Below are 23,248 nucleotides of genomic sequence, written 5' to 3' on the forward strand. Positions count from 1 at the left end.
CACCCCCCCCCAGCATCCACCCACACACCACAACTGCTCCCCCCAACTCTCCATGGCTGTCTTCCCCCCCCCCCAGTCCCTCACCCTCAACTGCTCTGGACCCCTGAGGGGTTTGGGGGGTCCCTGCACGGGTTTGGGGGCAGGGGCACTGGTGCATGGTGTTGGGGCCTTTAGTTGTGGGGCACTGCTCAGGGATGGGCAGGGGCTTCATGGGGGAGGGGGAGGTGCATCAACCGGGGGGCCGGGTTGGGGGGGGGGGGTTACTTGGTTTGGGGTCCCAGGGCCCCATGGATGCTTCTCAGGGTGTAAGTTCACCAGATAGATGGGGCACTTGGAGCCGGGGGGGGGGGGGGGAGAGGAAATTTGGGTTTTAGGAAATGCTGAACCCAGCAGCCCAAGGGAGGAGAGGCAGTGAGAGCGCTGCGTTAGGTGGCCCCCAAAATGCAGCTCACACGGGTGGCGAGTGCTGGTGCCACCAGACCAGCCACCGCTCCTGGGCCCCTCACTGGCTGGCCGCGAATAGGTGTTAGCTGAGGAAAGGCGAAGGGAGCTGGGACGGTTGAGCCTGGAGGAGAGAAGACTGAGAGGCGATCTCATCAATGCGTACAAGTATCTGGAGGGAGGGCGTCCAGAGGATGGGGCCAGACTCTTCTCCATGGTGCCCAGCGTCAGGACAAGAGGCAATGGGCACAAACTGAAAGACAGGAAGGTCCATCTGATCATGAGGAAAAAACTTCTGGATTGTGAGGGTGACAGAGCCCTGGCACAGGTTGCCCAGAGAGGTTGTGGAGTCTCCAGCGCTGGAGATATTTCAAAGTCATCTGGACACAATCCTGCACAATGTGCTGTAGGTGACCTTGCTTGAGCAGGGAGGTTGGACTAGATGATCACCAGAACATCGACTGTTCCGTAATATAGATGTATATACACATTTATTTATACCTATATACAGTGTGGCTCCCTCCTGCAACCAGCATTCGACACCCAGTCCATCCAATAGCTGCCCCGGATCCTCTGGTCTCACGCATCCACACATGGGCACAGCTTGCTGGCCAGGTGCACGGCAGGGCCACATGAGCATGCAGCCCAGCACCTCCACGCTCCCAGGGTGGCTGGTTGGGGGGCACACAGCCAAGGCTAGGCGGTGGGGAGGGGGAGGTGGCCACTGCAGGGTTTTGGCTGGGGGCTGCGAGGCCTTGGGGCAGGTCACACGTGATGCCAGGGCAGGAGCACCTGGCAGGGAACACCAGGGCAACGGTGCCATGGGGCTCTGTGACCCGGGGTGGCCGCGGGCTGTCCCGGAACAGGTCACCATGCACTCCCTCCACCCACCTGCCCTGTCCCATCCCATCCCGTCCTGATCCATCCCATTTCCCCCCCCTCCCCCAACCTCATCCCATCCCATTCGGTCCTGTCCCACCCCATCCCACCTTGTCAACCCATCTCATCCCCCCCACCCCGCCCCGGCATCACATCCCACCCCACCCCACCCCATCCTATCTTGGCCCATCCTACCCCATCCATGGCACTGGAAGAGGGCAACACCCAGGCCCTGGACATCAGAGAGGCTGACAACAACTGGGAGATGATCAGGGACAAGGTGCAGGGGACGGCAAAGCCCGAGGTGGGGGGAAGGAGGTCCCCGGCCATGCCACGGAGGGCTCCAGCTGCTCGGGACAGCCTGGCCACGCACCTTGGTACACGCCATCCCTGCCCGCAGGTGGTGGAGGAGCAGTTCGGCCCCACCGTGGTGCCGGTGCCCTTCCTGGAGGACGCCGCCTCCTACGACCTGCTGACGGTGCTCATCAAGAAGCCGGGGCGGCCGCCGGGGCTGCTGGGGCGGGCACGGCCCCTGGTGCCGGTGGGGACGCTGGGGACGCTGCTGCAGCCGGGCGCGGGACTCCCCGGGGCGGCCGAGCGCCCGCCGGCGGCCGGCGGCGCGGGGCAGGGCCAGGCGCGCTACGAGGAGACGCGGGTGGTGGAGGGAGCCCCGCGGCGCGTGGCGCTGCGCCTGGCCGGGCTGCACGCGGCGGCGGCGGCCGTGCCGGAGCTGTGCCGGGGCCGCCCGGCCCTGCGCCCCGAGCTGCCCTGGCTGCCGGGGCGGCGCAGCCTCTACCTCCTCCACCAGGTCTTCTACAGCTCCGAGCTGGCGCTGACCGTCACCCAGGGCTCGGCCCGGCGCTGCCTCCGCATCGCCCGGCCCTGCCCCATCGCCTTCCGCTGCCTCAAGGTCCCGCTCGGCCCCCGCGGCGCCCTCGGGCCCCCCAAGCCGCTGGCAGGGGCGCTGCGGGCGCCCTGGGTCCGCCTGGCGACGCTGGACCCGGCGCTGCTGCGCCCAGCGCCGGCCGGGGACGAGGCCGCCGGGGCGGCGGAGCCCCGGGACCCCCCCCTGCAGCCCGCCCGGGCGCCGGCAGGTAAGGGGGCCGGGAGAGGGGCGGCCGGGGCGGCGGGCAGCGCCGAAACGCGCGCCCACGCCGGCCCCCCGCTCCCAGGGAAGTGGCCGTTCAGCCGGCGGCGGGAGCCGGCCCCCGGCCTGGGCGACCCCGACCGGCACTCCATGTCGCTGCCGCTGCTGCAGAGCCCGCCGGGCGACTCGGACGGCGAGGCCTGAGCGGCGCCCCCGCAGCCCGCGGCGGCCCCCGCCGGCCCCTCCGCCTCCCGGGCGCCCCGCGCCGCCGCGAGCGGCAGGCCGTGCCCTCCACCAGAACCTTTATTACAGAAGGGCTTTTACACAGCACAGACACACGCCGCCCTCCTCATGCACTGCCCCGGCCCCCGCTCCGGGCCCGCCTGCCCCGGCCCCCCCGGCCTGCCCCACACGCCACCCCACGGGCTGCCCCGCGGCAGGGCAGGGGGAGCCGCTGGGTGTTGCATAGAGAGGACGCGGGTGGGCGACGCGGCCGACGGGACGGGACGGGACGCGGCGCCGGGGACCCGCTGCCCCCCGGGCCGGGCCAGGCCAGCGCGCAGCCGGGGAGCAGAGCCAGCCCGTCCCAGGGCCGCGCGCCGCTCCCCGCCGTGCCCGTCCTGGGCAGGGCCCAGCCCCGAGACGCCCCAGGGCCGCGCACGGGGCTGCGCAGGGTCCTGCCCTGCCGTCCCCAGCGCAGCGACCCGCGCTCGCCCCTCCGCCAGGCTGCGGCGGCGCGCGGCCCGGGCCGGGCGGCGGGGACGAGGCCCCCGGGACGGGGGCTGCTCCGCACGCAGCCCCGGGGCACGCAGGGCCGGGCTGCGCGCGCCCGCGGGGACAGGCAGCAGACGGTCTCTTTTATACATATTGCAACAAGTTCTCAGCAAAACATTCATCCCCAATAAATTAAAAAGGTCCATGTCCTGGGCGCAATTAAAAAGGCGACTGCCGGGGGGGGTCACTCCTCGGGGGGCTCCGTCAGGAAGGGCGAAGTGACCGCGTGGGCCTGTGCGATGGCCGCCAGCTCCTTCAGGAACTCGCTGAAGATGACGGCGCAGTAGACGGCGTTCTTGACGCGCAGCGCCTCGTTCTGCTTCTCGGCCGAGCTGCGGAAGAGGGAGGCTCCGGCCAGCGCGTGCATCACCTGCCCTTCCCGCATGTGCTGGAAGGCGAGCTGAGCCGCCTGGCGCGCCCGCGTCGGGCTGTTGGTGTGCCGCAGGATCAGCTCCCCGATGGACGGCTTCCGGCTCTTCACTGCGGGGACGGAGCGGTCACCCGGGCGCAGCCCGGCCCCAGCCTCTGCCCGCCGCGGCACGCAGCCCCAGCCCTCCGTGCAAGGCCAAGGGTGGCACGGGACCCTCCGCGCAGCCCCCAGCCCCCTGCGCAACGCCAAGCGCAGCCTGCGGCTCTCCAGGCAGCCCCCAGCCCTGCGCGCAAAGCAACACGGAGCACACAGCCCTCGCTGCAGCCCCCGACCATCACTGCAGCCCCCGACCCTCGCTGCAGCCCCCCAGCCCTCGCTGCAGCCCCCAGCCCTCGCTGCAGCCTCCAGCCCTCGCTGCAGCCCACAGACCTTGGTGCAGCCCCTAGCCCTCGCTGCAGCCCCCAACCCTCGCTGCAGCCCCCAGCCCTCGCTGCAGCACCCAACCCTCGCTGCAGCCCCCAACCCTCGCTGCCACCCCCAGCCCTGGCTGCAGCCCCCAGCCCTCGCTGCAGCCCCCGACCCTCGCTGCCGCCCCCAGCCCTCGCTGCCGCCCACAGACCTTGGTGCAGCCCCCAGCCCTCGCTGCCGCCCCCAACCCTCGCTGCAGCCCCCAGCCCTCGCTGCAGCCCCTGCAACACCCACAGTCTGACAGGACGGGGCAGGTGCCCCAGCCCAGGCCCAGCCCTCGCCCCAGCCGGCCACGCAGGACTCCCCGGCCCTACCCAGTGTCTCCGAGCGGCGCAGGGAGGGCACTGCGCTCTGCGTGTCCGACCAGTCCAGTTTCCCCCGGGCGATCAGGTACTTCTTGGCTTTGAAGAGAAGAGCAGGAAAGTCCTCCTGGCTGGCAGCGAAGCTCTCGATCTTGTTCTTCACGGAGCCGAGGACCTGCGGGACGCGGGAGAAGCGTCACGGCGGCCCCCGGCAGGGCAGGCGCTGGGTCCCTGGGCTGGCCCGGGGGAGCGTGCCTCCACGTGCAGCGGGGTGGCACCGCGCGGGGCGCTGCACCGGCTCCCCCCGCGCCCCAGGCCAGGCAGCCGGCGAGATGTCCCCGGCCACACCGCCCAGCAGGACTCCAGCAATCCCATCCTTGCCTTGGAGCCGTCCCAAGGCGGCCGGCACCGGGCTCAGGCACGAGCCACGGGGCAGCATCCTGCAGGGCGATGGGAAGGGGAAAACACCCAGCCACCCCCAAACCCAGAGGGGACGGGGAAGGGGCCGGCTGTGTGAGGGACAGGAGCGTCTGTCACAGACCCAGCTCCAGGCGGGATGGGACAGCGAGAGCTCGGGAAGCCCCAGCTCCCTCCCGGCAATGAGAGCTGCCGGCGCACAGCCCTGCCCCGCCTGGCCCCAACAGCAGCCCCCAACACCGCACAAGCTCCCGCAGCAGCTTGGACCAGCGCTGGCGGCAGGTACGGCTCCAGACACGGCTCCAGGCAAGCCCAGAGCACCCCTCCCCGGTGCCAGTCCCTCCCGCTGCGCCGGGGGCCGGGTGGTACCTGGAGCAGGGATTTGACGCTGGGCTGGAAGACCATGTTGGTGTTGAGCAGGAAGGAGCGGAGCAGGGGCTGCGGGTAGCAGGCCAGCTGGGCCACCAGCCCCGTCAGCAGGAAGTTCACGTACAGCGAGTTGTGCAGCATGTTCTCCAGCTTGCTGAACAGCACGGTCACGAAGGGGCCTGTGCGGGGACAGGGTGCAGGCGCCCGTAGGGACGCGGCCACCGACCCCTCCCAGGAGCGTCTCCCCCCCCGAAGCACGCGTCGCTCCGGCTCCGTCCTTCCCCGAGGTGCGTGGCCCCCCGGCCCCCGCGGCGGGCTGCAGACAGCCCTGCCCGAGACCCGGCAGCCCCCGGGGTCCGGCTGCCCCCCGCGGCGCGGCGGGGCCGGCGACTCTCACCTGTGAAGGGCTGGCTGGGCGGCTGCGCCGGCGTCCGCAGCGGGCTGGCGACGATCTGGGACAGCGGGTCCAGCGCCCGGGGCAGCGCCCGCGCCGAGGCCTCGCCGGAGCCAGCCGGAGCCTCGCTGTCGGGGAGGGAGGCGAAGCTCTCGTAGACCTCCTCCTCCTCTGGGGACAGGGGGGCGTCGGGCGCGCGGGGCAGCTCCTCCGGGCCGGGCACCGCCCCGCTCCCGTTCTTCATCTCGGCCTCGATCTGCCGCAGCTCCTCCGTGAACTTCTCAATGCTGACGCTGGCCCCGTTGGGCTCGGCCGGCACCTTCGCCAGCAGCTCGTCTATCAGCGAATCCACCGACTGCAGCGGCTCCCAGGCCGGGGGCTGCGGCCGGCGAGCCGGGGCGGCAGCAGGCTCCGGAGGGGCCGCGGCCCCGTTCTGCGCCGGCGGCGCCCGGCGCTCTGGCTCGGGGGGCCCCTCGCCCTGGGGGCTCCTGCGCACCTTCTTCACGGCGACGTCCCCCTCGGGCCGGCTCGGCTCCGGCAGCCCGTGGGCCCCGTTCACCAAGGTCCCCGAGTCCTGGGCGTCGGGGCTGGGCATGCCGCCGCCGGGCTCGCCGCCACCGCCGCCGGGGGCCCCTGCCTGCCCCTCCCTCGCCCCCTCCTCCGGCAGGCCTCGCTTTTTAGTCCGCGGGGTGGGGGGCCCCGGGGGCCGCGGGGCGCTGAAGTAGTCGGGGCTGAGCGGGAGGGCGCCGTCGGGCGCCGGGGCCAGGCTGCCCGCGCTGGGCTCCTCGCCATCGTACGGGGCCGACCAGACGCGGCAGGCCCAGACGCAGCGGTCGATGCTGAGCCGCGCGTCCCGCAGGTACTCCAGGTAGTTCCTGTCCAGCTCCGACACCTCCTCCCACCTGGCTGCCCGGTGGCAGGGGCTGCCGGACGGCGTGCCGGGCGAGCGCGGCGCGGGGCTGGCCACCTCCGGGCCGAAGCTCTGCTGGCGCATGAAGAAGGAGAGGCGGGACGGGGTGGAGGGCTTCGGCACCGTCACCACGGAGGACGTGTCCACGTTGGGGCTGCCGTGGCCTGCAGGCGACGGGAGGGAAGGGGCGATTAGAGCGGAGCAGGGCTGGGGAAGGCGGCAACCGGCTCTCTGCAGCGCTGGTCAGGGCCGGCTGGCCCCAGCATGGGGATGCCCTGCAGGAACCCAGCCGCGTGGCCCAGCAAGCCCCCAGAGCCCCAGGCAGCAGCGAGGCTGGCGCTGGCCATACGCAGCCGCCGGGACCGGCACCGTACCCTTGGACCAGGCCGCGTGCTCCTCCTCGCGGTCCGGCGGGGGCAGGCTCTCGGGGCGGCAGCATCGCGGGATGAGGGACAGGAACTTGGCGGCCGTCTTGCCGTAGATGTCCAGGTCCCTGACGGCCCGCTTCTGGCTGAGCATGACGTGGCTGCAGGGCAGCAGGTACCTGTGGGGAACGGCAGGGCTGCATGCACAAGGTTGCGCGTGCCCGACACAAGGGAGCACCACGCGCACAGGAACGGGACGCAGCTGGGGCAGGGGAGCGCAGCCAGGCCCCACTCCGGTGCCCCCTTCTGCAGGCCCGTCCCGGAGGGGACGCCTGCCTGGGCACTCAGCCGGCCTGTGCACCCTCCCCACACCCCAGCTCTGCAGCTGCAGGACAGCCCGCGTCAGGCTCGGGGAACCCCTGCGTGCAGGGCTCAGCCAGGCACAGCGGGCTGCAGGGCCCCGAGCCAGCACACAGCGCCGCACAGCTCTCACAGCCTCCTGGGGAGCAGTCCCTTCGCCACGACCCGTCACCCCGGGCCAGCACAGACCCTGCAGCTGACCCCAGTGCCTTTGGCAGCAGTGCAGATGTGGCCGCCCAGGGCCCGCTGCAAGGCTGCGGGTGATGCGGCTGGGCCACGTCCCGAGGGAGCTGCCACAGGGCAGCAGCCGGACGGCTCGGCCCTCGTGCCTGGCTGCAGGCTCAGGCTGAGCCCGGCACGCGCTGCAGGGCAGGTTACCTCAGCACCAGCTGGAGCATGACGTCCTCGCAGTTGAGGCTGAGCAGGGTCCGGAAGAGGCTCAGAGACACCATGCAGAGCTGGGGAGAGAAAGGCTGTGAGGGAACTGGCAGCACCATGGGGCAGCCCCACAGCGGGGGCAGGAGGGGAGCACCCGTGGCAGGGCCCGGGAGCCGGGCAGAGGGCAGCCGGCTGCAGGCCCTGCGCCTCTTACCCGCGAGTTGCTGTTGATGCGTCCCACGAGGGTGTCGAGGATGGTGCTGTTGTCGTGGCGATGCAACAGCACGAAGCGCAGGAAGGTTTTGAGCAGGGCCGTCTCACTGACGCTGCGCAGGAACAGGTCCAGGTAGGCCGTGCTGGCGATCATCTCCTCGATAGAGGTCTACAGGCAGCAGCAGCTCAGCGCGGGGCTGGGACCACGTGGAGCACCCCCTGCACGTGCAAGGGCGCCCTGCGGGGCCCCTCCGCCCACCCCAGGCAGGCGAACACGAGCAGGAAATCTCCTCCCAAGGCAACCCGAGCACAGATGAGCCAGGCACCGAGACACTGGCGAGGGGAGGGACCGCCACGCCACGCAGGGAGCCTGGGGCTCCTACGCTGCCCTGCTCCTCAGAGGCCCCTACCTTGTGCAGAGCCGGCCCCATGACAGGCACGAGGAACCCGTTATGGACGTAGTCCACCAGCTGCTTCTGGACAAGGGGGTGGGCGACCTGCAGAGCACAGCCCGTCAGAGCAGGGCCAGGCCAGGCCGAGCCGAGCTGGGCCAGGCCGGACCGCAGCCCCCCCAGCCCAACGGGACGCAACGGAGCGGGAGCCGCCGCAGCCTGACCTGGATGACGGCGTTGCAGAACTCCAGCGAGTTCATGAAGAGGACGAGCGAGGAGACGCCGATCCAGTCCTCGCGGCGCAGGAAGTGCCAGTCGTCCCCCCTCACCTCGATCTTGCGGGGCAGAGAGGAGTACAGGGCGCTCAGGCCCGTGGCCAGGACCTGGGGACACAGGCACTGAGCAACGCCGCACGGACCCGCACCCAGCAGGGCCAGGACGCGGAGACCCGGCTCTGGCAGCAGGAGCACGGACTCCCCAGAGCCCCACGGTCCCTGTGCCACCATGCCTTGGGCAGGAGAGCTGCCTCCTGGACCTGCTTTCCCTGCCCACCAGGAGCCAGCAGCACGGGGCAGCTCTGCACAAGGACCGTGCCCCTCAGGCCTCCAGTAAGCCCCAAGCCCACCTCCAGGCACAGCCAACCCTGCTGCAGCCCAGCGCCACGGCCTGTGCGGACCTGCTGCAGGCTGCCCAGCCCAGCCGGTTTGCGGCAGGGCTGGGAGCTACGCTTCGCTGCAGCGGGGTGGGAAGGAGAGCGGCAGGCAGGGCAGCAGGAAGCAAAGCTGGTGCCGGTCACTGCCACGCACCCCCCAGCCCCCCATCAGCACACGCCATGCCCCACAGGGCCCCGTGCTGACACCAGCAGCATCCCCTGGAGCACCGGATACGACCAGCCCTGCTGCATCCAACCAACTTCCTCAAAATCCCATGGGGAAAGCTGAGGGAACAGTCCCCTCCACCCCAGGTCAAAGCTCTGCTTAGAGGCTAGGCCCTACGTTCCCTGCTGTCCCCAGGGAGCCAGTCCCTGCCTGTCCCCAACCTGCTGCAAAGCACAGCATCTCCGGGACCCCCCTGCTCCATGGGCACAGAGATCCCCAGCCACTAGGGCAGGATCTTCTGTCCAAGACCGCCTACTCCTGACCAAACAGGCACAACCTTGCATGTGCAGCAGAGACCCCAGGGACCACCTGGGCCCCACCACTGCTCCAGGGAGTGATGCATCGGGTCAGCCCAGCCCTGCCACCCTGCGCAGCCCTGTAGCACCCCGAGCCTTACCGGGCAGAAGTAGGAGTTGTCAGTGATGGACTTGGCCACGGCATGGTTGCTGGCGGACATGGCCATGATGAGCAGCAGCGCGTCCCTGGCCTGCTGCCCGAGGACACCCTCGTGGTGGATGAAGGGGATAAGGAGGGAGAATATGATGAGGTTGGCAGGGCCCTGGTCCGTGTGGCTGTGGAAGAAAAGCTCCAGGATGGACGGTTCCTTGGCCACAGAGACGCAGAGCTGGTTGAGCAGCAGGACGAGGCTGTTCTCCAGCAGGGACGAGGCGGGCTCCGCACACAGGCTCAGCAGCCGCAGCAGGGGCGTGAGCACGGGCTTGTGCTGCAGCAGGGGCTGGCGGGCCTGGCTGATGAGCATCTCGTAGAGCTTGAGCTGCTCCACTTTGCGCTCCTCCGTGAGGTCTCCCTGCAGGTGCCAGCACAGCAGGCGCTCCAGCAGGTTCTCCGACACCACGAACTCCAGAATGGGTCCCATGGCCGACTCGCCCCGCGGCCGGTCCTCTGCCAGCAGGTTCAGCATCTGGTAGGTGTTGTTGCGCACGGCGCTGAGGTCGTCGGGGGCCGGCTTGGAGCCTCGCTTCTCCAGGATCCGCAAGACCTGGGGAGAGCGGCGCTGAGTGTCACGAGGCGGGGAGGGCTGCAGCGGGGAGCAGCCCCGCTTCGGGGCTCGGCCCTTCTCCGCAGCCCCACGACCGCCCGGCCTCACCTGGGACCAGTGGTTCTTGAAGACCATGAGGCAGGTCTCGGGGTCGGCCGTGACGGGGCTCTGCAGGCTGACGCTGCGGGTGGCCCTGTGCCCTGCCGCCCGGGGGGTCAGCTTGCTGAGCCAGCTCATCCTTTCCATCGGGACGGCGGAGGCCCGGGGGCAGGCGGGGGAGTCGAGCGGACGGGTCACGGGCAGCGGTGGGGCGCCCCGCGGATGGATCCGGATCCGACTGCTGCCTGGTGGAGCCGCAGGGGCACGGGGGAGCGGCCGGTCCGCAGGGCCCCACACTCCATGCTGCTGCCACCCCGGCCCGGGCTGCGGGGAGAGAGCAGAGCTCAGAGCCCAGGGGGGCGCAGGCGCTCCGGGGGCCTCTCCGCCCTGCCGGACCCCCGGGAGGGAAGGAGGCAGGGAGGAGCACCCACACGTCCGCATCTCATAGGGCATCTCGGGGAACGGGGCGCGAGAGGGAGGGCAGGGCAGCCGGCAGAGCCCGCGCCGCACGCCAGCAACGCGGCTGGGACACGCAGCATCATTTGGGCTCCCCCTCCGCGCCGACGCGTCCATCCTGCCCCAGCCCTGCTGCACGGCCGCCGCTCCCCCAGCACCGCTCCTGCCCCGGGCCCTGGCGTGATGCAGCTGGCGAAGGCGCCAGTGCCGGTCCCGGCCCTGCAGGAGCTCCCGGAGCATCCTGCGCCTCGAAGCGCCCTGCCCCGCTCTGCCAGCGAGGCCTCGCTCGGCCCCGGGGAGCTGGAAGCAGCGCCCGTCCCGCGGTCGCCTATCCACCCGCATCGCCTTTGGCCAGCGAATCCTCCCTCCTGCAGGAGGCAGCGGGGAACCAAGCCTCGGCGGGGAGCGCTCCCGCAGCCTGCGGGGCCGCTGCAGCCCTGCCCCGGCGAGGACACCCCTCGCCCCGCCAGCGCCGCGCGGGCGGCCGAGGGCAGGGGCCGCCCGGCTGGAACAGGCAGCTCCGGGAGGCAGAGGAGAGCGGGAGCCGAGCCCCAGCCGGCGGGAGGGGGCCGGACCGCCAGGCGCTCGGACGGCAACGCGGCAAGGCTGCAAGGCCGCCTGCACGCGAGCGTTTGTCTTGGAAACACCGGCACCGCCAGCGCCTGGCTGGAAGCGCGGCCGCGGCCAGGCACCCGGAGGGGACGGCTCCCAGCCAAGGAGGAGCCGGTGCTCCCCGACCAGCCGGCGTTCAGCTGGCGCGAGGGAGCGCAGCCCTGCCGAGGGAACGAGCCGCGGCTTGTCCGAGCCCAGAAGCGCGGGCAGAGCTGGGGGCAGCCGGCCGCGCTCTGCGGGGCTGAGCAGCCCCGGAGCTCCCCCGCGGCCGCGAGCGTCCTGCGCTACCAGCCCGGGACACGGCTGCCGGGAACGAGGGCGTTCCCCGCTGCCGCCGGGTCCCCCGGCTGACGTCCCCGCGCGCCTGCCCCCCTGACCGGAGGGGAGGGCAGGGCCGGTCGGGCTGGACCGCAGCCAGGCCAGCAGCGAGAGCATCCTCGGCCGCGCAGGGGCCCAGGGCTGCCGGCCACCTCCCGGCTCCCTGGGCGAGCCTGGCCAGCTCCGGATGGTGGCGCGAGGGGCTGCGGGGCCGACGCCGCCAGGAAGCGGCTCCCCACCCCGCTGGCACCGGCAGGGAAGGGTGGGCTGAAGCCATGCCCTCGACGTGGACCCGGCGCTGCGAGACACCTCGGGCCGGGCCGTTCTTCTCCGGCTTCCCCTCTCACTTCCCCCGGGGGGGCGGGCGTCCAGCTCACCGGGTATGACACGCCAGCGGCCGCCACCGCCGCCGGCCGAGCCGGGGGGCCCGGGGGAAGCGTCGCGGCAGGTCACACGGGGACAAGCTCCCAGGCAGGGCTGTCAGCAGCACCAGGCTGTTAGGAAACGGGCGGCCGGGAGCAGCCCATCACAAGGACAGGTCAGCGAGCACGAGCTCGGCTGCAGCCAGGTCACCGCGGCGGGGGCGAGCCCCGGCGGGGAAGCGCCCGGAGAAGTCCTCGGAGGCTGGGAGAAGCCGCGGGACGATGCACGTGCAGGGCCGCGCCGGGGCCGGCGGGGCAGGGCGCCCACCCCGCGCTGAGGTCCGAGCTCCCGGGCAGCGCGGGCGGGAAGGCGGCGCGGCAGGGCTCCGCTGCGCGGGCGCTCCTGGCCCGAGCCCTCGGCGGGCGGGCGGGAGGCGAGAGCGCAGGCGGACCGGCAGAGCGCGGGGAAGCGACCGCGCTGCCGGGCCCGTCCTCGAGCACAGCCCCGACGGGCCTCGCGCCCTGCTCCAGGCCTGCGCGGACGCGTCTGGCGCCGGCTCCCCGCGCTCCTCCCAAACGGCGGCGGGACGGGACGGGGCGGGACGGAGCGAGCCCCGCCGTCACCTACCTACGAGAGCAGGGATCCCGGGCAGCAGCTCCCAGGTCTTGCGCAAGAGCCAGTGGCAGGAGCCAAAACCCCACAGCTTCGCCCCAAAGACGAGACGCGGGCTGCAGCAGGCGACGCCGGCCCGCCGCCGCTTGCCCAGGACCCAGCAGCTCCTCCCAGCCCCTGAGCCGGGCGGCAGCTCTCCGAGCCGCGCTCCGGGCGCAGCCCAGGACCGGCACCGGCCGGGGAAGGAGGAGAGCAGGGGAGCTGCCGGGAGGTGGGGACGGGGAAGAGGAAGTGCGAGCCAGCCGGGGCAGGAGGAGCCTTCCTCCACACCCAGCTCCGCACTTTGAACGGGGGGAGCCGGCTCGGCACGCAGCGCGGAGGCCGCGGGACGGGCGCGAGGGGCCGGCCGCCGGCGCGTCCCGCCTGCCTCGGGCCGTGCTCCCCACCTGGGACGTCACGCCGGGAAGGCGGGGAGCCTGCCGGGGTGCAGGGAGCCGGGCGCGCACCCTCCACGGAGGGGCACGGCCGCCGCTGGCCCTCCTCCTGGCAGGGTGGGAGCCAGAGCGGGGCGGCCTCTCCCGGCTCGGTGCGCACGTCCGCCCCGTCCCCCCCAGCAGCTGGGGGGAGCTCTCGCCTCACCCCAGACCCAGGAGGCGGCCGATCCCCGCCGCCCCCAGCGCCGTCCTGCCCAGCGCTCCTGCCGCCCACGGCGCCTCTGCCCGGCACGTCCTCCCCGCGCCAGCCCGGCGGGAAGGAAGCCGGGAGGGTGGCGAGCCTGTGACAGCAGGCTGTCATCAGAACCGCAGTCGCTATCTTGGGATGCGCGAACGGGCTGGGATGATCCTGCCTTCCGCCTGCTCGGCTCGGGAGAGGCCTTGGCGGGAGCGCTGATCCAGTTTCTCCGCATCGCGGCCCCGAACGGCACGCCGGCCACAGAGAAGGCAGCAAGCCGGGTGCCTGGCCGCCGAGCAGAAACGCAGCAACACCTTCCAGCGGGCCAAGCAACGCCGCTCCCCAGCCCACCGCGGGCAGGGGCCGCGGGGCAACTCCTGCTAGGACAAGGGCGTTGCAACACGAAGGAGGCGAAGGCAGAGGAGCAGCTCTCCTGCAGCTCCCCAAGGTCTCTGAGAGCCAGCCAGGTGGACTCGGACAACACAATGCAGCTGCAAGCACGCAGCAGGCAAACGGCAAGGTTCGAGGGCCGGCCTGGCTCAGGTCCTGCAGAAAACAGCCCAGGTGCTGGCACGGCTCTCAGGAGAATGAGGCTCTCAGCGGGGCGTAGCCATCCTCCCTACTACAGGGTTTGGGGACAGCAGCAGGAGCCGACGGCCCCGGGGAAAGGGCAGGCTGTCCGGCGAGCTCCTGCAATGCACAGTTTGGGCAGGGAACGTGGGGAGACCGCAACAGGGGTCTCGAGACCCAAGGGGGGAAACCGGGTGAGGACAAGGTGGAAGACAGCTTAGGGGCGAGAGACCTGGAAACAGCTCGCCGTCCCAGAAGGGACCGAACCGCCCAGCAAGCAGGGCCAGCGGCAGGCTGCAGCGAGGAGCTGGAGGGAAACTCGCAGGCAGCATCCCGACGGGTAGAGCACGGCAGCGGACAGCGCTTAAAGCAACAAGCAGTTGCTCAACGTGAAATCACTAGTGTTGCAAACGCGAGGTGGCCCGATGCAAGGGACCGACAGGAAGCGCAGCACGAGGCCAAGCCGTGAGCGCCACGGCCCCAGCCGAGGCGGCGCGCAGGATCAAGACCGGGAGCAAAAGCGGAGACAGGATCGCACAGGCAAAGGCCCCACGGGCGGCGCATCGCGGGCGCAGGGGCCGCCGGCAGCGCTGCACCAGCAGGTCTTCAACCCCGCACAACGGGCTGGGCGACGGCGCCGCACGAGATACGTCCGATAACGCCAAGGTCGCGAAAGCGCAGAACGTCGTCTTTCACATCAGCCCTGCCCGAAAGGGCTCGGACGGCTGGTGGACCCAGCGGAGACGGAGCCTCCGTCTTTAGGGAAAGGTGGGGAAATCCAGCCTCGTGATTGCTCCGGCACCGAAAGGGCTGAGCGCGAGGAGCCGGGCCCGGAGCGGGGGTGCTGGCGGGGGCAGAGCGGGGGACAGCGAGGGCACGGGCCGTGCCCGGCGGCGGCAGGCTGCCCCGCGGGAAGGGCTCTGCTCTCACGGGCGCCTCGTCCGGGGTGGGGGGCAGGCGGCCGCCGCGGCCCTCGGCTCGGGACCGGCCCTGCGAGCGGACGGAGACCCCGCGGAGCGCCTCCTCGGGGCAGGAGCGCGACCGCCGGGAACTGCAGCACGCCGCCCCCGAACGCGGGGCCGGGCAGGGGCCGCGCCGCCCCGAGCCCTCCTGCAGCGGCCGCGCTCCGGGGCGCGCGGCGCCCCACGCGCTCCCGCCCGCGCCGCGCAGATGGCGCGACCTGACCGCGAGGGAGCGCCGGGGCTATTTATAGAGCCCCTCCTCGCCGGGCACCCGCCGCCAGCGCTCGCGCCCCGGCCCGGGGCTCTGCCCAGCGGGAGCGCGGCGCCAGCCCGGCACGGCCCGCTCCCGCCGCAGCCCCGGGGGATGGACCAGCTCCCCTTTCCTGGGCTTAAACCACAGGGTTGCTGCACTCTCCGTGCCAACTCCAGCACGGCGTGCACGCCCCAGGAGCAAGAGCATGACCACGGGCCTTGCAACCCGCCGGCCGCCAGCCGCGCGACGGGGCAGAGCCGCGGCCCCGCGTCGGCCTCGCGCCCCCCCGCCGGCCGCCAGCCCCTGGCAGCGGCAGCGCGCCCCTGCCCTGCACGGACCGGCTCCAAGCAGCGCACGGAAAGCTTGACAGCTCGGAAAGTCCGTGCGAGCAGCTCCAGCGCCGTGAGTCACAGCTGCGCGTTCCCAGCGGCCCGGCCCTGCCAGAAATATCCGCTGCCGCCTGCCAGGCTGCAGGCGCCGCCGGGACAGCCGTCCCCGGAGCGGGGCCGGGGCAGGGCGCGCGTGCCGAGCGTGCCGGAGGGGGCTATCGCCGGCGGCGCCGCAAGCAGGGACCTCTGCCGAGACAGGCCCAGGCCGGCGGCACGGCTCCAAGCTCTGCTCACCAGGGCACGTGCCCTCGCCGTGGGCAGCCCAACGCCTCGCACGCGCCTCACCGCGATCTGGCTGCTCTGTAGGACGCGGCCGGCACGCGCAAACCTGCAGCTTCACAAGCAGCGGCGCAAAGCTCGCCTGAGTCACATCAGGAGCCGAGAGCGCCGGGGACTGCTCCGGGAGGCGCAGCAGATGCCCGCGACCGTCTCACGACCGAGGAGGGCGCAAAGGCCAGGAAGAGCTCACCACAGTCCAGGAGTTGGCCTAGAGGAGAAATGAAAGCAGCTATTAAAGCAAGCCCAAACCACAACAGAAAAAGGGAAAAGAGGAAGTCAATAGCAGCAGACCTAGGAGCAGCAGGATGGGCAGAAAGCCAATACGGGAATCGCAAGGATAGTTCTCAGGCAGCAGTCCTGGGCACTTTTCATACACCTTAAGAATGAAAAGAACAAGTCCGGGGCTAGCTGAACATAACGCTGTCAGCAATAATGCAGGAGGCGGCAGATGTATCCCCTGAATGTATTTTAGGAACCAGTCAGATGTATTTATATCATACAACGATAAGCTTCCCATTCCGACATGGGTGAAGTTTTACTGCAGTAACTAAAGTTAGACCTTGCCAGAAATCAACACATCCAGACATCTTGTGCCAGAGTTTCAAAGAGTGAGTCAAGAAACCACTAAGCTGCCAGGCTGCGCCGCAGGAAAAACTAGGCTTCAAGGAAATGCCAGGGGAGTGGAGCTGGAGGGACGAGCTGGGGGGCGCGCACCGCGGCACGGCACCCGCCCCGGACCCGGTTAGGGACGTCTGCCGCAGGACGCCGGCGGAAGAAGGACAATGCGGATGGTCCAACGCGAGGCTACGGAAAACAGACCTTTTTGGACTAAAACGCTCTCTGATGAGACTACAGGTTTGGTGGAGAAAGACAACAGGGCGGACGTAAGACAGCACTTCCTGGAAGACTTTTGACTCGGTATCACGTGGCGTTTTGATTAAGAAATTAAACCGATGTGAAACCTGCTTGGTGCACACAGCAGGCACCGACACGTGCCAAGGGAGACGCCAGGCGGGACAGTCGGCAGGAGCCCCGGCCGGGGGAGGGCGTCCAGGGCCTCGTCCTTCTCGTCGCCAGCCCCCCGCGACACCCCCACGGCTAACAGAGCACGTGGACGGCAGCGGAGAAACCAAACCCAGCGCGGGGTCTCGCCGGAGCCCCCGCGCGGGGCAGCGATGCCCGAGCAGGGCGCAGCAGGCAGGAACCCCTCTCGCCTTGCTCTGATGCACCGGCGTCCTGGCTGGCGCCCGCGCTGCAGCAAGGCGGACGTCAGGCGAGCAAGGGCTCAGAGCAGCCCCAGCGGAGGTCAAAAGACCGCAACACCTGCTTTTCCATGAGCGGCTTGAGCAGCTCAGTCCGAGTATCGCAGAAAAGATTACAGGGCGGCCTGATCCCAGTCAAAGTTTCTCGTGGAAAACAGATATTTAACAGCAAAGGCTGCTCAGCCCAGCAGACAAAAGCATAGCGCAAACCACGGGCCAGAGCTGAAACGCAAGAAAGCCGGCCCAGAAATAAAACGCACCGAGGTCTGCGTGGGCAGCTCGCTGCCGAGAGCGCCGCCGCAGCCCAGGCGGCTCCCACGCAGTGCCTCAGCCCTCCGCGGATAACCGCGGGCGATCCCTGCTCGGGGCAGCGGGGTCACCGCAGCTTCCCTCCCGGCCCGGCCGCCAGGCCTGGCCCTCGGCAGCGTCCCCCACCCCGGGGCCAGGGAGAGCCCCGCCGGGCGGGCGCCCAGCCGATGCCGCAGCCTCCCTGCCGCGGGGCCGCGGCCCAGCCGGGCGGGAGGCGCGCCGCCAGGGTGCCCCGGGAGCGGGCGGCCAGCGAGGCCGCGCGTGCGGGGCGCGAGGGCCCAGGCGGGCGGGCAGCCCCGTCCCGGCTCCGCGGGCCCGATCCAGGCGCTCCGCGAGCGTCGGCGGACGCACGGGGGGCTCCTCGGGACAAACGCCGCGTGTCGGGGTGCCGCGCTCCCCTGCCCAGCGGGCAACGCACGCGCCTCGCGCGCACGCATCGCGACGCGCTCCAGGAGGCCCCAGGCGCCCTCCACCACGCTGGCGCTGCCGGCAGCAGAGAGAGGATCTAGCAGGGAGAAACACCGACCGCACCAGCACAACAGAAAGGGATGGCGCTTGCTAAGGCTGGCGAGGCTGCCCGGCGTCCCGGGGCCCTGGCATGCAAACGGCAGGTAGAAACGTGCTCCTGCACCCAGCTCCATGCCGAGGAGTCAGCTCGGACCCCCGACCCCGGGCACCCCAGGAGCTCTGCGGAGCTCAGCGCTGAGGGGAGGGTGTCTCTGCCCGACGGCACACAGAGCTGCACCCTCGGACAGGTTTGTCAGCAGGGACGCTCCAGCCATCGCAAGAAATTGAACTTCCAGGAGATTGCTGGCGCTGCAGAGAGCGGGAGGGGTGGAAGCGTTCACCAGCACACGGGACGCGCAAAGCAGAGCCAGCGGCGTCTCACGCGGAGGAACAGCCCGAGTTGCACAACGGCACGACAGCGGCAGCCCCTTCGCTGGGTCAGCAAGGATCTGCCTGGTCACAGCGGCTCTGAGCCCAGCTCTGGCCACTTGCAGCAACCGCAGCCAAGGACAGCAAGAGCCGCCGGGAGGCCAGACACCCCTGGCAGCCCAGGGGAAACAAGGACGCAGCAGCGGCGCGTTGCACTCCCACATCGAGGGCAGGGATGTTTGGGACACGGCCTGCCAGCCTCGTTCCCCTTCCCTGCAAAAAGCTCTGGCTCAGCTGTACAAGGTGCACGGTGCGCTGGAGACCGCCTGTCGAGTGCAAAAGCGCGCGGACCAGCGCGCCCTGCCTCCTGCCAGTGACCCCGCTCCAGGGCTGCGACGCCCACAGGCAACACAAGCAGATCAGTCTGTACCGACTCTGTCCTGCACCTGGGGCAGGTCCACCAGGACCTGACGCTGTCCTGCACCCCTGGTCAGTCCAGACCCACCAGGACCTGACACTGTCCTGCACCTGGGGCAGGTCCACCAGGACCTGACGCTGTCCTGCACCCCTGGGCAGTCCAGACCCATCGAGACCTGACACTGTCCTGCACTTGGGACAGGTCCACCAGGACCTGACACTGTCCTGTACCTGGGGCAGGTCCAGACCCACCAGGACCTGACGCTGTCCTGCACCTGGGGCAGGTCCACCGGGACCTGACGCTGCCCTGCACCTGGGGCAGATCCACCGGGACCTGACGCTGCCCTGCACCTGGGGCAGGTCCACCGGGACCTGACGCTGCCCTGCATCCACAGTCAGCCCAGCCCAGCAAGGGGCACAAGCCAGAGCAGTGGTGCAGGAGGCAGAGCGCGCCCAGTCGCGCAGGGCAGAGCCCACGCTCGAGGCCTGGCCCTGGGCTCACAACCGCGCCGGCACTGGCACATGCCAGCGCTGGTAGGCGTCCGGGGAACCACGTGGAAGAGAGGGCCGGGAGAGGACCGCCGGGAGCAAAGCGCGCTGCCAGCCAGCACTGCACCTTCGCACGGGCGAGGCCGGCCCAGCACTGCGCACAAATCCCTCCCCGACCTCGGGGGGAGCACACGCTCTGGGCGCACGGGGACAAAGTCCAGCCCCAGCCTTCGGAGGGATGAGGGAGTTCCCAGAAACACCGGCCTGCAGGACGGCTCAGGACCGCAGCCCGCGGCGGCCTCACCCCCCGCACTGCCGCTGCCCCCCGAGCCGGCGGCAGCACCCGAAAGAGCCTCGGCAGCTGCGGGGAAAGCAGCTCCGGGGGAGGCGCTTCGTCCTCCCTCCGGGCCGGTGCCGCGGACAAGTCACGGAGGGAGCCGTGCTCCTGGCACGGCCGCGCGCGCCGGGGCTGGACCCGTCCGGCTCTGCCTCGAGCTGCCGGGGAGGAACCGCAGGCGCGCGGCCGCGGGCTCCAACGCCCCGAGCAACGCCGGCGAGGCGCCAGGCACCGGCGCAGCCACTTCGCCCGCACGCGCCGGCAGTCAGGCCTGAGGCCGCGGGCCCGGCAGGGCGGCCCCGGAGCCCGGGCACCGGGGGCGCGTCCCTGATACAGAGCCGGGCAGCCCCAGGTCTCTCCTGGGGGCCCTGCTTCACGCCAGCTGCGGGGAGCTTGCCACAAGGCAAGAGGAAAATCATTTGTCCCAGAGCAGGGAGGCAGCAAGGGGAAGGACCCGGAGCCAGGCGCCTCCCGCAGAGTCAGCGTTACGGAGGGATCCTGGGGAGCAGAGCGGGGCCGAGGAGCGGGCTCGGCGCGGCAGCTCCTGCACGAGCCGGGCCGGGGGCTGTCGAGCTCCCCCGTCCCAAACGCGGAGCCCAGCGGGCGGCGAGCCCCAGAGGAGAGAGGACGGCCTTGCTGCTCAACAGCTCGCTCCTCCAGAGCGCGGCCCAAGCGAGGCGCTTAAGTCAGCCCGGGCAGAGAGCACTGGAGAAACGCTTCGATTTTGAGCTCCAGGAGAATTGGCAGTGCAAAAAAAAAAGAACACAAGGGTGGAGAGACTAACCTCACCTGCAAGCACTGCGCAACCCTGGGGCCTTCCCGGCCCAGCACGGGCGCTCAGGCCACGCCGCCCGTCGCAGCTGCAGGCTCCCAGCTCCAGCGGAGCGGGCAGCGCTCCCGCCGGCGCGCCGAGGGGCCCGGAGCCTGCGCCAGCACCGCCGAGGGACGAGCAGCAGCAAAACGCGCCGGCAGGGAAAGGCCAGGCCGGCAGCACGGCAGCCGGCTGACGACGAGGGCCCGGACCGAACAAGCGCTCAAACCCCCGAGGTTGGCCCGCGCGCAGCACGGGGACCCCGGGCCAGGCAGGAAGCGCGAGCCCGGGGGTCGAGGCTCGGCCGCAGCACCCGAGGGCCGGGGGACGCCGCACCTGGCGGCCGCGGGGTCCCTCGTGGGGCCCTGCCACCGGCGCGGGGCGTCCTGGGCGGCAGCCGTGCCGCAGCCCGAGCAAGAGCAGCGCCCGGCGAGTCTCTCCAGCCGTCGGGCCAGACAGAAGGCTCCTCGCCTCCGCCGCGGCGGGACGGACAAGGCGCCCTGGGCGCCGGCCTGGCAGGGCTGCCCGGCATCGCCTCGGCCAGGACGACCGCCAGGGCAGGGGCTCCCAAGGGACGCGTCCTGCCGCCGGGGAAGCGGCACCGCAGCTGCCAACCCGCCCTCGGAGGCGGCCTCTGCGCCCTCGGGCCCGTCCCCCAGCGCCCCCCACGCAGCACCCGGGCCGCTCGGGGACCCTCCTACCTGGGAATCGGGTGGCGGGAGGTCCCGTCCCGTCCCGTCCCGTCAGCGCCGCAGCTGGGGGGGAGGAACAAGGCGTCAGGGCAGAGCCGAGCGGAGCCGCTGCCGAACCGGGGGGGCGCCGGGCTGGCGCCGCCCCGCGGGCCTTCGCGCGGGGGAGCGCTCCCGGGACCAGCGCCGCCGCCAGTCTGTCCCGGGGGGGGTCCCCAGGGTGCAGAGGGTCCCCAGGGTGCAGGGGGCCCCCAGGGCATGGGGGGATGCAGGGCACAGGGGGTCCCCAGGGCGCAGGGGGTCCCCAGGGCACGGGGTCCCCCAGGGCATGGGGGGACGCAGGGCACAGGGGGTCCCCAGGGTGCAGAGGGTCCCCAGGGTGCAGGGGGCCCCCAGGGCATGGGGGGACGCAGGGCACAGGGGGTCCCCAGGGCGCAGGGGGTCCCCAGGGTGCAGGGGGCCCCCAGGGCATGGGGGGACGCAGGGCACAGGGGGTCCCCAGGGTGCAGAGGGTCCCCAGGGTGCAGGGGGCCCCCAGGGCGCGGGGGGATGCAGGGCACAGGGGGTCCCCAGGGTGCAGAGGGTCCCCAGGGTGCAGGGGGCCCCCAGGGCACGGGGGGACGCAGGGCACAGGGGGTCCCCAGGGCACAGAGGGTCCCCAGGGCACGGAGCCCGCCAAGGGCATGGAGGCACCTGGTGCTGTCACCCAGCACCAGCCGGACCGCAGCCAACAGGGACCCCAGGGTGACACGACGCCAGCCCCGCACCCGGGACACCCCGCCCGGGACACCCACTGGGGACACACGGGGCACCCACCTGGGGACATGACCCAGGACACCCTTGGGTCCTGCACATGGGGCACCCCCCGGGCACCCACCCAGGGCACCCCCAGCCCCACACCCGGGGACAGGACCCAGGACACCCCCAGGGCCCACATACGGGACACCCCCCCAGGAGACCCCTTATCCCACACCTAGGACACCCCACCTGGGTCACCCCACCCAGGACATTCCTTGTCCCACACCAAGGACACCCCACTTGGGACACCCACCCGGGACACCCCACCCAAGACACCCCTTGCCCCACACCGGAGGACATGACCCAGGACACCCCCAGCTCTGCACGTGGGACACCCCTTGTCTCAAACCAGGGACACCCCACTTGGAACACCCCCGGCTCCGCACGTGGGACACCTACCGGGGACACCCCTTGTCCCACACCTGGGACACCCCACCGGGAACACCCCACTCGGGTCTTCCCCCGAGACACCCCTCGTCCCACACCTGGGACATCCCACTCGGGACACCCCACGCGGGACACCCCTTGTCACACACCAGGGACACCCCCCAGGAGACCCCTCATCCCACACCAGGGACACCCCACTCGGGACACCCCACCCGGGACACCTGTTGTCGCACACCCGGGACACCCCACTCGGGACACCCCACCCGGGACACCCCTTGTCGCACACCAGGGACACCCCACCCGGGACACCCCTTGTCGCACACCCGGGACACCCCACTCGGGACACCCCACCCGGGACACCCCTTGTCCCACACCCGGGACACCCCACTCGGGACACCCCACCCGGGACACCCCTTGTCGCACACCAGGGACACCCCACCCGGGACACCCCTCGTCGCACACCCGGGACACCCCACTCGGGACACCCCACCCGGGACACCCCACCCGGGACACCCCTTGTCGCACACCAGGGACACCCCACCCGGGACACCCCTTGTCCCACACCGGGGACACCCCACCCGGGACACCCCACTCGGGACACCCCTTGTCCCACACCCGGGACACCCCACCCGGGACACCCCACCCCCGCGTGGGACACCCACCGGGAGGCCGCACGCGGGACCCCCGGACACCCCGCTGCGGCAGCGCGGCCGGGAGGCGGCGGCGGCGGCGAGGCGGCCGCGGGCCCGGCGCACCGGCACAAGGGCACCGGACGCCGCCGCCGCCGCGGCCCGGCCCCGAGGCTGCCGCACCGGGCCCGGCACCAGCCGCTGCGGCCCCGCGGGCCCCGCACGGCCCCCGCCAGCGCCGCAGCCGGCCCGGGCACCGCGGCACCGGGGCGCCGCCGGGCCCTGCTGCCGCCCGCGCCCGCGGCCCGGGGCACCCAGGGCGGGACCCGGCCGCGCCGAGGCCTTGTCCCGGTCCCGGCCCCGGCCCACGTCCCGGCCCCGGCCCCGCCCAGCGCCGCCGCCGCCGCTCACCGGCCGCCTCCCGCGCGGGCCCCGCGCGCCCGCCGCCATCTTCCCGCCGCCGCCGCCGCCGCCGCCCGCCGCCGCCGCCGCGCCGGCCCCGCCCCTCCCCGCCCCCTGCCCGCTGGCCCCCGCCCACGCCGCCCGGGCCACGCCCCTCCCCGCCGGCCCCGCCCCCGCCCCCGCCGCGCCGGCCCCGCCCCCGCCGCGCCGGCCCCGCCCCGCCTGCCGCGCCCGAGCCCGAGCCCGGGGCGGGGGCGGGG

At 71.9% G+C, this 23,248-nt stretch overlaps 2 protein-coding genes across 10 annotated transcripts; one reads left to right on the forward strand and one right to left on the reverse strand.

Annotated features, from left to right (window-relative positions):
- The first annotated feature begins 1,522 nt into the window (after nt 1–1,522).
- On the forward strand, nt 1,523–2,611 carry C1H11orf42 (chromosome 1 C11orf42 homolog). Its single transcript, XM_068936004.1, has 2 exons — nt 1,523–1,600; nt 1,721–2,611. Exons 1-2 carry the CDS (start codon nt 1,523–1,525, stop codon nt 2,609–2,611), a joined length of 969 nt encoding a protein of 322 aa, XP_068792105.1.
- Nucleotides 2,612–3,145: 534 nt separating this feature from the next.
- Nucleotides 3,146–23,068, reverse strand: FHIP1B (FHF complex subunit HOOK interacting protein 1B). 9 transcript variants are annotated; one of them, XM_068930963.1, is made up of 15 exons: nt 22,998–23,041; nt 20,785–20,838; nt 15,874–15,958; nt 15,665–15,790; nt 10,106–10,420; nt 9,395–9,997; nt 8,344–8,502; nt 8,138–8,224; nt 7,729–7,896; nt 7,515–7,594; nt 6,786–6,955; nt 5,505–6,575; nt 5,108–5,286; nt 4,334–4,496; nt 3,148–3,661 (listed from the first exon to the last, which is right to left on the reverse strand). In XM_068930963.1, the coding sequence occupies exons 5-15, from the start codon at nt 10,241–10,243 to the stop codon at nt 3,366–3,368; spliced, it is 3,114 nt and encodes a 1,037-aa protein (XP_068787064.1). In that variant the 5' UTR covers nt 10,244–10,420; nt 15,665–15,790; nt 15,874–15,958; nt 20,785–20,838; nt 22,998–23,041; the 3' UTR covers nt 3,148–3,365. The 9 variants fall into 9 exon arrangements, with proteins under 9 accessions (XP_068787070.1, XP_068787069.1, XP_068787064.1 ...); XM_068930969.1 differs by lacking the exon at nt 15,874–15,958 and having other exon boundaries at nt 3,146–3,513; nt 22,998–23,068; XM_068930968.1 differs by lacking the exon at nt 15,874–15,958 and having other exon boundaries at nt 3,147–3,661; nt 8,344–8,454; nt 22,998–23,068.
- Between the last annotated feature and the right edge of the window lie 180 nt (nt 23,069–23,248).

This window comes from Struthio camelus, chromosome 1, assembly GCF_040807025.1.
Source record: "Struthio camelus isolate bStrCam1 chromosome 1, bStrCam1.hap1, whole genome shotgun sequence".
In the NCBI taxonomy this organism is placed as follows: domain Eukaryota; kingdom Metazoa; phylum Chordata; class Aves; order Struthioniformes; family Struthionidae; genus Struthio; species Struthio camelus.